The sequence below is a fragment of the Manis javanica genome, unplaced genomic scaffold (assembly GCF_040802235.1).
Source record: "Manis javanica isolate MJ-LG unplaced genomic scaffold, MJ_LKY HiC_scaffold_25, whole genome shotgun sequence".
Taxonomy (NCBI): Eukaryota; Metazoa; Chordata; class Mammalia; order Pholidota; family Manidae; genus Manis; species Manis javanica.
This window is the reverse complement of record NW_027332171.1, coordinates 402,539-415,710: the sequence shown is the minus strand read 5'-3', so window position 1 is coordinate 415,710 and position 13,172 is coordinate 402,539. Positions and strand designations below refer to the sequence as shown.

At 39.4% G+C, this 13,172-nt stretch overlaps 1 protein-coding gene across 1 annotated transcript; it reads left to right on the top strand.

Annotated features, from left to right (window-relative positions):
- The first annotated feature begins 890 nt into the window (after positions 1-890).
- Positions 891-12,595, top strand: MS4A14 (membrane spanning 4-domains A14). The gene is given in 8 exon segments (XM_073228339.1): positions 891-911; positions 4,968-5,066; positions 10,705-10,857; positions 10,859-11,026; positions 11,028-11,229; positions 11,232-11,269; positions 11,272-11,469; positions 11,472-12,595. Coding segments are annotated over 8 exon segments (1,725 nt in total). The 3' UTR covers positions 12,318-12,595.
- The last annotated feature ends 577 nt before the right edge of the window (positions 12,596-13,172 follow it).

The window sequence follows — 13,172 nt, the reverse complement described above, 5'->3', positions numbered from 1 at the left end:
CAGTGCCTGGATATAGCAGGTATCCCGTAAGTTCCCTTATAGCTCATGAATGTAGATACTGGGATTTGATCTTACATATGGCATCTACTTATTTTGTGTCTACCGTCTGTAAACAAATTGACAAGAAAGTTGAGTCTTCTAGATAACTGGGAAGACAGGGGGCTGGATTATGCTCTAGAATTCTAAGACACTATGACTCAGTGACTGCAGTTCTGTACAGTCAAAGTAATCTAGTAATTCTAGTACAAAGTAATCACTAAGGGCTCAGTGCTAAGAACTCACATGAGGGGAGCTGTGCAGATAGCCTTCATCTTTAGTACATCCTTAGTTTAATTCTCTACTTGAGGGGCGGTGCCAGAGAGGTGTGGCCTGGGGAGAAACCCCAGGATGCTTTGAGGGGCAGCTCTGTCCTGAGAAAAGCTGCCGCATCCCTCTCCCTCTGACCCCTCATGGGCTGAGAAGCCCCCTGGGCTCCTCTCAGCTCCAGTCAGGCTCTGGGGAGAAGGGGAGGTGAGACATAACCTCACCCCAGTTTCTCCATTTGTCAGCAAACCTCATGAACTTTTAGATGGCTGGTCCGAGCCTCAATTCCAAAAGCACATATTGAATGTGGAAAATACAGGGTGGGGATAATAACAGAATGTTGGCACTATGGCAGGGGAAAAAATGCTGAACAGCTTATAGTCTGTCCTCAAGAAGCTTGCAATCAGTCTGATATAAGATAAATGGATAATATCAGGGAACAGCATATGGAGTGAAGGATTCGAACCTGAAGGACCAGGTAAGTGTAATGAGGAAAGAAATATGGGTCCCCTGAAACTCTGAGAGAGGCTGGTAAATGGACAAGGAAGGCATTCAGGAGGCGGGAAGGGTGACATAAGCTTAGCGGGATGCCCAGGGAACCGGAGACGGTGCATGCACCCATTTCTCTTCTCACAGGCTGTCAGATCCTACTCGCCCTGGTTACTGTGGGCATTGGAACTATATTTGCTTTTAATTCCTTCCATTTCTCCCAAGGATTTCCCCTTGTTTTCCTCACCAGATATCCACTCTGGGAAGCATTTTTTGTGAGTACTGTACATTAGGAGCTTTAGGGAAATTATTGTAAAAACTGGTTTGAACTGCACAAAGTCCTGGGGCAATGGACCCCAGGAATAGGGTCCCCAAGGAGAGTAGGCAGCCCTGCCACGGCAAGAGAAATGGGCCCATTTGGTCACTGCACTGCCATCATCATAGTAATAACTACACTAAAGGGTACAGTGTTTAAGTTTTGTGTATAGCAAGTCATTTGTTCCTTCCAGTCTGGGAGATTTGATGGGCAAATATACTAAGTTCCTTCCACTGATAAGGAGACTGAGTTTCAGAATGGGTAATAATTTAAACACATCTAGCTAGCACTTCACAGCATTGCAGATTCCCATAGCTTGAGAATTTTAGGATCATTTTGATGGTTTGACCCTTTATTATCCCAAGAGACAATTTCATGAGCATCACTCACCTAGTTAAATAATTCCTAGTTCAGTGCTATTTCCATCCAGTCCCCAGAGTCTGGGTTCCTAACCTTGTGCCACAGTATCTGAGGGTAGACTCATTAGAGCTTCCTCCACTAGAACATGCCCTTCCAAGGGGACAAGTATATTGTATTTTAGTTGCTGTTACATTCACAGAACAAGGAATCATGCTTAACACAGAGTGGGCATGAAGTGAATGAATCATTCCATGAACAAAGGATGAAATAATGAAAAAACTCTCCTCCCTCTTGATAAACATAAATATTCTATGTCTTTTCCATAACCTGCATTGCAAATACAAGCAGTAGTGTTTTCCAAATATGAATTATGTAATATTGAATATGATTATCAAACCGCACATCCCACACTGTAGAAAATCAAGCAGAACAACTCCTCACTCCCCATTTCACAACAGAATTTTCCCAATGTGGTTTTGTGTGACTTGCATGCATGAATTCTAATGAGGTTCCTGCATACTGTTTTGTAAAACTCAACAATTTTTGAAAAGATATTTACTGAGCACATACTGTATGTGGGGTGCTAAGAGTACTGGTAAATGAGGCCCTCTCAGAGAGAAGGGGTGAACTGCACTTCTTAGAATTAGGTGGGGGTTGTCATCTAATACAAAGTCAAGAAATGAAACAGTAAAATAACTCCACAGAAATGTCACTACCTTTGTGCTAAGCACTCTAAGAGAGGAGTTCCAGGTGTCATTCAGAAGACACAGTGTCTGGCTGTGAATCCTGGCTTTGTCACTTATAAGCTTGTGACCTTGGCCTAACCTTATATCTGAGCCTGAGTTCTCCTCATGTGGAAAATGATAAGGTTACTGACTTGTTGGGTTGCTGTGAGGATTAAATTAGAACACTACCTGACACAGCGTAAATACTCAGTAGGTTTTAGTTACTACTAGTATTGACGTGGATTGAATTAAAGTTTACCTTTCGGCATTAATAAGGAAAAGAAGGATCTAAAGAGTTTACTCAATACTCAAACCAAAATACAGTGAGAGAAGCTGTTTCAGCCATTTACTAAAGTATTTTAATCATTTTAGAGTATAAATAACTTTATACCCAGCTAGGAATTTTATTCATTACAGCAGATGAGATGTATATACTAGGAAATATAATTGTAGGTATAATTTTAAGTTTCTAGCAAGCATTCAATGACATTATTTCTATGTATGTCAATGATTGCAAAAAGAATTTCCTCTAATTCTCCAGGCAAATATGGGGCTTCATTCTATTTCTGGGAGCCACATCTTGAAGGCTTTGGCTCTAGAGTGTTACTGAGATGTAACCTGTTTGGATGGAAGTGAAATGGAATCATGGGAAACTGTCTCCCTTGATAAGAAGGAAAGGCAAAGACCTATCAGTTTCTCAATACAAGATGTTATTTATTCTTCACGATCACCCATTAAAGTGAGCTTAAGGATGCTCCTGTAAGTTCTAAGAGTAAGACTCATAAAAAAAGGCTACTAGGCCAGAAAAAAATCTAAGGCACAAAATTGTGTCCTAACTGGGCCAAGAATATGAGATGACATTATAATCCTTACCCACCCACTGGACAGGAGACCACCCTGTACATTATGTCAGTACATGCCAGGAAGAAATTATATACTGAAAGGGTTCATCTCCAGCTAAATGGAACTCCACTACTTCCTGCCCTACATGGATGGGGATCGCAGGATTAGTTCCTACATACCGAATCCTTGGTGAATCTCTCCCAAGACCTCACTTTTGTAATTCCATGATTCCTTCCTGTAACCTTAAGGTTATAAGTAAGCTTTAAAAAAAGACAGAACAATGGGCTTTAGACATCTCTTGGACTGAACTCTACACTGCAGCCAGTCATCACTTAAAAATGCAAATCTGAGCACATTACTCAATTAGTTCATGTTAAACCTTAAATTAAAAGTCAAATTTTAAAAAGCTTGCAAGACCCTATAGCATCTATCCTGCCTACCTTTCCAACATTATCCCAGGTCTTCATCCTTCTCACTCCACACTCCTACCACTTCCTGGAATCCTTGGTGTGTCAAATTCTCACTGCCCCATGACCATAACACCAGCCTTTTCTTGCTTCAAATGTTCCCCACCCCAGGGCCTACCTTTTCTATCTACCCAAGTAACTATTCCTTAATTTCAGTTTAAATATTGCTTCTTTTTTTCTTTTATGTTTTTTATTTAAGATTTTTTTTCTTATTAAAGTATTGTTGACTTTAGGCGTATTATGACTAGTTTAGGTGTATAACAAATTGACAATTATATATATTATGAAATGCTCACTACAATAAGTATAGTTACCATCTGTCACTGTACAAAGTTATTAAATAGTCTTGACTATATTCCCTATGCTGTACATTTCATCCTGGTGACATTTTATAGTTGGGAATTTGTACTTCTTTATCCCCTTCATCTATTTTTCCCATCTTCCACCCCCTCCCTACGGCAACCACCAATTTGTTCTCCATATTTATGAGTCCGTTTCTGTTTTGTTTTAAACACCACTTCTTTGAGGAGAACCTTCTGGATCTCACCTCTCTCCCTCCCAGTGCAGACCTGGTCATATCTCCCATGACAACAGTGCACAGTTTCCAATAGTTTTTCATAGCACTTATCGCAACTTAGTTAATTCCTTAAGTTAAGTAGATAATTGCCTAATTATTTGTTACTGCCTCCCTTACTATGATGTACACTCCACAAAGACCAGGACCAGGTCTATCTCATTCAACAGGTGAAGCCAGTAAATTTGTAAATTTACAAGGCACTTCACACACTGTGGTTTTAACAACAAACAGAATATCCAAGCTTTTGGACGTGTTGCAGGGAAACTAAGATTCACAAAGACTCAATCACTTGTCCAAGGTTAAGTGTGACCTTGGACCCAACTGCAGCCAGCTCTTTTGGTCTCTGCAGTCTAAGCTTTTTGGACACCATGCTATTCCATGCTGCTTCTTGATCTAAATATTACCTAAAAACAGAGTGTGCAAAGTGGCAATGTGTGGAATATATCCAGCCTGTACGTATGTTCGGTTTGGTTCATACAAGTGAATAAGTAACTGGAAAACTTCACACTAGAAATACGTATACCCAGCTTTCTTAGGAAAGAAAAAAGACCAGGCAGCATGGGGCCCATATTCCCACAGGGCAGCTATTGCCTGGAACTAAGTAAAGGATGTATCCTAGAAATACCTTCATTCTCTACTGTCTCCCCTCCTAATTGTTTCACTAATTTGGGATGTTTACCTGGCCCTTATAGGCCTTGCAGTTTGTTAACCTCTGCTTATCAGAAAGATATAAAATGAAAATTGTTCCACCACCGATGGCTACAGGGACATCTAAAATACGGGTTTTCCCATACTTGTTCATACAGTTTAAGTGGTGCTTGGCTTATATCTTTAAAATTATATAGTTTTTACTCCAAATGCCATAAATTTAATCTCATTATTTTCAGGGAATTTTTTCAGTCTCACTGATCATCAGCATAGCAGAACTCAGCATCTCTGTGACTATCGCCTCCTTCAGAAGCCAGCACTGGACAAGGTCAAATGAGGTGCGTTTAGTGTTGTTATGGGAATGGACCCCTAGTGGGGAACTCCAAGGTGACCTCTGGCCTATTCATGGGCAGAGCAGTACTTGAAGATACTGAACAGAAACTTCTAAGTTTAGGAAAGTCAAGGAGGGACAAGCTTAAAATTGATGGCTTCTCCACTCTTTGACACAACTATGCTTCTTTTTCTCTCCCTATTTGCTACCCACAGTCATCTCTCCACACGAAGTTCCTTATTTCCTACCAAAACATATGAAAAATCAGACTTAATGGGAACGCAATTTACTGTAACATGAGTAGCTTATACCTGGGCCATAAGGGTGTGTAAAACAATTCCCTCACCAGAGAAAAAGACAAGAAAAATGTTTAACAGTGATACTCATGTTATTTATAATAATCTTTATAGTTTACATTTACTGAATACTATGTCAGTCACTGTTAAAATCACTTAGCACCAACTTAACCTTAACGAAACTATTGAAACATCCTTATTTTGCATATGACAGAACCAAAGTGCAAAAAGTAACCTTCCCAGTATCATATAACATCAGGGTTTGAACTCAATGTGGCTCCACAGCCTGCTCTCTAAGTCCCAAGTAATAGCTCTAGGCTCTGTGTTAGGAAGACTTTTTTTCCTGTTTTTTACATCAGCTTTATAGAAGTATAGTTTACAAACAATAAAATGCACCCACTTCAAGTGTATCATTCAAGGACTTTCGACAAATTGTAATGTACCTGCTCAGCTACTGACACAATCAAGAGAGAGTGAATTCCTATCACCCTAAAGGGCTCCCTGGAACCTCTTGTCACCATCGTCATCGCCTTGATTGATGTTTACTTGCATAAACTTCATATAGATGGAATCATAAGCAAGTACTCTCTGTGTCTGGTTTCTTTCAGTCAGCAACACGTCTATGAGACTCATCCACGCTGTTGGATGCACCAGTAGTTTGTCACTTTTATATAAAGGCACACTACAATTTGCTTATCCATTTACTTCTTGATGGACATTTGCTTGTCATGAATATCTGAGTTCACATCGTTATGTGGACATGTTTCCATTTCTCTTGGATTGTCGCATCTACGATTTGATTGCTAGGTCATATGTCAGGTGGATGTTGTAAGAAAATGCCAACGTTCTCCAAAAAGTGGCTATCCCATGTTGGATTCCCATCAGCAGTATGAGAGATACAGTTGTGCCATATAATCACAACCACCTGCAATTTACATTTGTATTAATAATTTTGCCATTCAACTGGGTATGTACTGCCACTTCACTGTGGTTTTTATTTGCATTTCCCTGATAATAAATGATGAGAGTCTGTGTTTATTGTCCATTTGTGTGTGTGTATATAGTTGCATATAGATATATATATATTTGAGATGTTTGTTCAGATCTTTAGCCAACTTTTATTGTACTGTATATCTTATTGAGTTTCATGAACCTGATTGCTAATATAAGTCCTTTTTTGAGATAGATATATATTGCTAATATTTTTCCCAGCTTTGGCTGGCCTGTTCATTTTCTTAATAGTTTCTATCAAATAACACTTACGATTAAGTGCAATTTATTATTTATTTTCTTTTATGGTTAGTTGTTAAGGAATTCTAACAAAGACTGTTAGCTTTTCTACACCAAGATTGTAAAGATTTTCTCCTTTATTTATTGTAGTAGTTCTATAGTTTTAGCTTTTATGTTCAGGTCTAAAATAGATTTTGAGTTAACAATTATGTATAGTTGTGACATAAGGTTAAAAGTTCATGCCCCCTGCACCTCCACCTCATCCCACCATGGAAATATGCAGCTGTTCCAATAGTACATGATGAAAATGTTTTCCCCCATGGCACTTTTGTTTGAAAATCAACTGACCTCTTAATTATAGGTCTCTTTTGGACATTTTACGTTGTCCATTGATCTAGACATCAATCCTTCCACATATTCCACACTGTCTTAATTTCTGTAGCTTTAGAGTATCTTTTTTGTGACAAAATATACCTAAAATACTATTTTATATTTTATATGTGTACAATTCACTGTGGCATTAAATACATTCATAATGCTGTCTAACTGTCACCACTATCTATGCCAAAATGTTTTCATTATCATAATACAAACTCTATGCCATAAAACAGTAACTTCAATTACCTCCTGCCAGCTCCTGGAAACCTTTATTCTACTTTACATCTCTTTCTACTTTCTATTATCTATTGCCTATCCTAGATAATTCATAAAAGTGGAATCATTATTATCTGCTCTTCTGCATCTGTCTTATTTAACTAAACATGTTTTCCAGGTTCATTCATGTTGTAACACTTTTCAAAATTTCATTCCTTTTATGGACGCATAGTAGTCCACTTCATGTATATAGCACATTTTCTCTAGCCATTCACCTAGTGATGGACACAGGTTTTTTGCACCTTTTGGCTATTGTAAATAATGCTGCTAGGGACATTTGTGTGAAAATATCTGTTCAAGTCTTTGCTTTCAGTCTTTTGTATATATACCTAAGAGTGTAATTCCTGGGCTATACAGTAGTTCTACATTTAACCTTTTGAGAACTTCCCAAACTGTTTTTGATGGTGGCTGAATGATTTTACATTTCTACCAAGAAGTTTGAATTTCTCTACATCCTTGCCAATGTTTTTTATTTTCTTTTTTTAATAATAGCCATCCTAATGGGTATGAAGTAGCATCTCATTGTGTTTGGTTTGCATTTCCTAGTGATTAGGGATGTTGGGCATGTTTTCATGTACCTAATGGCCAGGTGTATATCTTCTTTGAGAAATGTCTACTATAGTCCTTTTCCCATTTTTAATTGAGTTGTATGATTTTTGTTGTTTAATTATAGGAGTTCTTTACATATTCTGGATATGAATCCCTCATTAGATACATGATTTGCAAATTTTCTCTGCCATTCTCTATGTTGTCTTTTCTTTCTTGGCAGTATCCTTTGATGCAGAACAGCTCTAAATTTTGATGAGGTCCAACTAACCTATTTTTCTTTTGTTGTCTGTGCTTGTAGTGTCATACACATGAAATCATTGTCAAACCCAATGTCATGAAGATTTCCATCAATATTTTCTTCTATGAGTTTTAAAGTTTTAGCTTTTAGGGTCATATCTTTGACCTATTTTGAGTTAAATTTTGTATACAGTGTAGGGTAAGGCTCCAACTTCATCCTTTTGCATGTGGGTATCTGGTGTTCCAGCAACATTGCTGAGACTACCCTTTTCCCCACTGAATGGTCTTGGCTCTCTGGGCTCTCTTTTATAAAAGAGCACTAATCCTATTTGTGAGGGCCTCACCCTCATATTTAAACACCTCCCAAACATCCTATCTCCAAATATGATCACACTAGGGATTAAGTTTCAACATACGAATTTAAAGGGGACACATTCAGCCTATAGTATTCCATTTCTGCCTGACCCCCAAATACATGTTATCATTTCCATCCCAATAGCCCCAAAAGTCTTATCTTATTTCAGCTCCCACTTTGAAGTCTAAGTCTCAAGTCTCATCTAAATACCATCTAAATCAGAGATGGATGAAATTCAAGATGTGACTCATCCTAAGAAAATTCCCCTCTAGCTGTGAACCTACGAAACCGAACACACTATGAAACCAAACTTCCAAAATATAATGGTGGGACAGGCATAGGATAGACATTTCCATGCCAAAGGAAGAAATAGGACAGAAGAAAGGACAGGTCCTAAGTCCAAAACCTAAAAAAGGCAAACAACTAAAACTTTAAGATTCAAGGATAATTCTTTTTGGTGATTCTCTGACTTAGAAACACACTAGGGTGGCAACATCACACCCACAGCTCCACAGGAAGGGGCTAAAGTAAAAACTCTCTTTCTGGGCCCTGTGGCTCTCCTAGGCTGGCATTCCATGCCAGTGGCGCTACTGGCTTGGGGTCCTGAGCTCACAGCTTGGTCCAGAAGCTCTGTGTTTTGAAACCTAGGTAGAGGCAGCCACATCCTCGTGGCTCCTCTGGGCACAGCCCGTGCAGTAGCTCTCTGCAGGGCTCCTACCCATGGGGCACTGGGTCAAGGCACCCTGGTTCTATATTGAACCAGAGGGCCAGTGCCAGCCTTTGAAACCATTCTTCCTGGACCCGTGCCCTCTGAACCTGTAGTGGGAGTGGCGGCCCTGATGATCTTTGAATCTCCTTTAGGGTCATTTTTCTATTACCTTGGAGAATAGCTTCTGGCTACTGTCGAGATGGTTGATCCATACTAATTTTCTTATCAAATCAGTCATTTGGCCATACTTGTAATGTTCTCATTTTTTGCAATATGAATAGACTGATAATTTTCCCAACTATGAAGTCTGTGGTTTTTTTGCTTACGATTTTATTTTTCAATCATTTCTCTCGTCATATTTTACTACAAACTGATCAGTAGGAGCCAAGCCTAACCTTCAACACTTGACTTAGAAATAGCAAATTTTTCCAGTTAAATTTCATTACTTGTAAGTTCTATCTTCCACAAAACACAAACACAATTCAGCAAAGTTCTTTGATACTTTATAGCCAAGATCACCTTTCCTCCAATTTGCAGAAACATATTCCTCACTTCTGTCTGAGTTGTCATCAGAATGACCTTTACCATCCATATTTCTACCTTTGTTCAGGATTACTTAAGTATTCTCAAAGAAGACTGAAGCTTTCTGGAGAGCTCTTTTTTCTTTCCTGGGCTCTCACCAGAATTGCCCTTAATGGTCTATTAACAGCAATATAAGCCTTTTCTAGCATGTACCTCAAACTCTTCCAGCGTCTACCCATTACCAAGGTCCAAATCTGTTTCTACGTTGTTAGGTATTTGATATAGCAGCACTCCCACTTCTTGGTACCAATTTCTGTCTTAGTCTGTTGGGCTGCTATACCAAAAACTGAGTAACTTGAAAAAAAGTATTTCTCACAATTCCAGAAGCAGAGAAGTCCAAGATCAAGGTGCTGGGAGATTCAGTCTGATGAGGACCTGCTTCTTGGTTCACAGATGGCAGTCTTCTCAGTGCCCTTGCATTGAGCTCTTTGGGGTCCCTTTCATAAGGGCACTGATCCCATTTGTGAATGCTCCACCCTCATGATCTAATAGCCTCCCAAAGATTCTAAATGCCATCACATTGGAGACTAGATTTCAACATAACAGCTTGGAGGGACACAAACATTCAGCTTGTAACACTGGACTGTCCAACAACATATAACTGCTAACCATCTGCCCTCACACTGTTGCATCACAACCTTGTGTTTTGGTATGCACTGTTTCTACTGTTTCCTTTACCTGGATTTTGACTTCTATCTTACTTAACTTTTTGCCTGATCAATTCCTACTCATCCATCAAGACAGATATCAAATATCACCTCCTCTGTGAAGCATTTCCTGGTTGTCTCAGAATTAGGTCCTCTTCTACATTCCCATAAAGCACTTGAGATAATAGAGGGTGATGACTTGTCCAAAATAAAACCAATATGTTGATAGTAAAGGCAGCACTCATATTTACTTTCTGATTCCTCATGCAGATGTTATTTCCTATCTATAGTCTTAAGGCAGAGATGAAAAATAATTTAGAAAGACAAGAGGAAAGAACATCAAAGATGATTCTGTTATAGCAACATTTCCCCCACTTGTTTTATAGATTGTGTTTTTCTCGCCTCTGAATGTTACACAAGATAGTGAATCATCTGTCCCAGAAGAAAATGCTATAATTCAATTTGAGCTTCAAGAAGAGTTTTCCTGTGATGACTCAATAGGAAACACACAACCTGTTTTCCTTGGAGGTTATACTTTCTTCTTTCTTCAAATTAAGAGTCTCAAGAAATCCTTTCACCTTCCAACATTCAGGGAGGAGAGGCAGTGTGTACTATGCATCTTCTCTCTCTGTGCCTGATGAACAACAGAAAAATATCCATTCACCTTTAAAACTTTATAAGGAACAAACTGAGTGGAAACCTTTAACTTCCACATAAAAGGAAAAGGCCCTCAGAAAATATCACACACAGTAGACAACTGAATGATGAAGACCTACAATATGCTACCGTACAATCCCCAGAAATACAAACCCAACTGCTGCAGGCCCAAGCCCCTTCTATTAAAAAATTCCAACTGTTACCACCCCAAGACCTGCCATCCCACACTTTGCCAACCCAAATTCTGCCAGTACAACCCTGCTATCTGGAGCCCCACAATCCCATGTCACACAGTCTCTCACAACCTGGCATCTGAAGACGTGCCATCCCAAGACATACCATCCCTGGACATACCATCCAAAGATATACTATCCCAAGATATATCATACCAGGACATACCATCCCAAGATTTATCATACCAGGACATACCATCCCAAGATATATTATACCAGGACATACCATCCCAAAATGTACCATCCCAAGACATGCCTTCCCCAAGTACAAGTCCTGCCAGCACAAAGACCCAACATTCCATGCTGTGCAGTGCCCTAATATACAATGCCTACATCAGCAATCCCCAGATCTTCAGCTACAAAACGTCCAAACTCAAGACCAGCAATTTACACATATATCATACCAAAACATTTAATCAGAAATGTTACTGACCCAAGAGTGGAAATGTATGAAGGAACGCTAAGAAGGGAAATCCCCAAAACAGCATGCCCTAGACCAGCAAAGCAAAGACTGACCATCCCCAAAGCAGCTCTCCATTGGCCAGAAAAGCAAAGGCTGCCAATCTCCAAAAAAGAAAAGTCTGGTCCAAATCCAAGATCAGCAATCCCCAAGGAAGAAATCCCTAGACCCATACATCAAAGGCTGGCTATCCCCAAAGAGGCACTCCATAGATAAGCGAGTCTGAATTAAGCAAACCATGCAGCAACCCCCATATCAGCAAGCTGAAGACCAGCTGGCCCAAGGGGAGCAATCCCTGAAGCAACAATCTCCAATGGGGCAAGCTAAACACCAACATGGCAAAGAGGAGCAATCCCCAAAGGAAGAATCCAAAGGTAGACAAGATAAAGATCAACAGGCTGATAAGAAGCAATCCCCAAAAAAACAAACCCAACACCAGCAAGGTTAAGATGAGCAGGTCCTAGAGGAGAAATCTGCAAAGCAACTACACCAAGATTGGCAATCCCCAAGAAATCAATCTCCAGATTGGAAAACTCAAGGCTGGCAATATTTAGACCAACAATCCCAAGACCAGAGAACTCAAGACTGGAAAAACAAAGCACAAGAACTGCAATTCAAAATGCAGGATTCCCTCAACTGGGGATCCTAAGCCGGGCAAACCTAAGATGTATCAAAGAAAAAATCCCTGAAGCAGAAAGTTCTATGTCAAGAATGTCTTAAACTCAAACTCTGAATGTCTTAAATCAACATCACCTATATCAGCGATTACAAGATGCTCTATTTCAAGATAGTCAGTATCAAGATGATGACCAACAAGACCTTCAGTCCACAAGTACTGAAAAAGAAGACATGCAAATAAATGATATGAAAACAACCGGCATCAAACCAGGGGACACACCATCCCAAGATACACCATCCCAGGACATACCATCCAAAGATATACCATCCCAATATATATCATACCAGGACATATCATCCCAAAAATGTCAGTGCCAAAACCCAAGTGACCTGCAGTCAGAAGACATGAGGACAGATCTTCACTGTTCCTCCTGCCAAAGCACAGTACAAGACATGTTATTAGTCCAGTATAGATTCAGAGCAAGTTGCACAACACATTTCAATTTGTTCAGCTTCATACAAAGAAGATCTGACTTCAACGCTTACCTCACATCCAAAAGATCAACAGCAATCTGAAGACTGAATAACATTTCTCCCAATTAATGGAACCAAATTAGGGGAAAATAGTATAATCTCCTCCAACCTATGTTCTCAAGTGTAGTCGCTACCTTGTTCACTCACCAGAAAATGAAAGGCATGGAGAACAGTTAGAGGTTTTCTCCTTAATTAAAATAAAACGACAATAAACATTAACACCGTATCAGAACTTTCTGGGGGTGAAGGAATAATTCACATTTAAACTCTTTGTTTTCAACCTTAGTGTTTGAATTGATGATCACCAGTTCATTTCACAGCTAAATATTTAATGCACCTACTTTTCTATGGT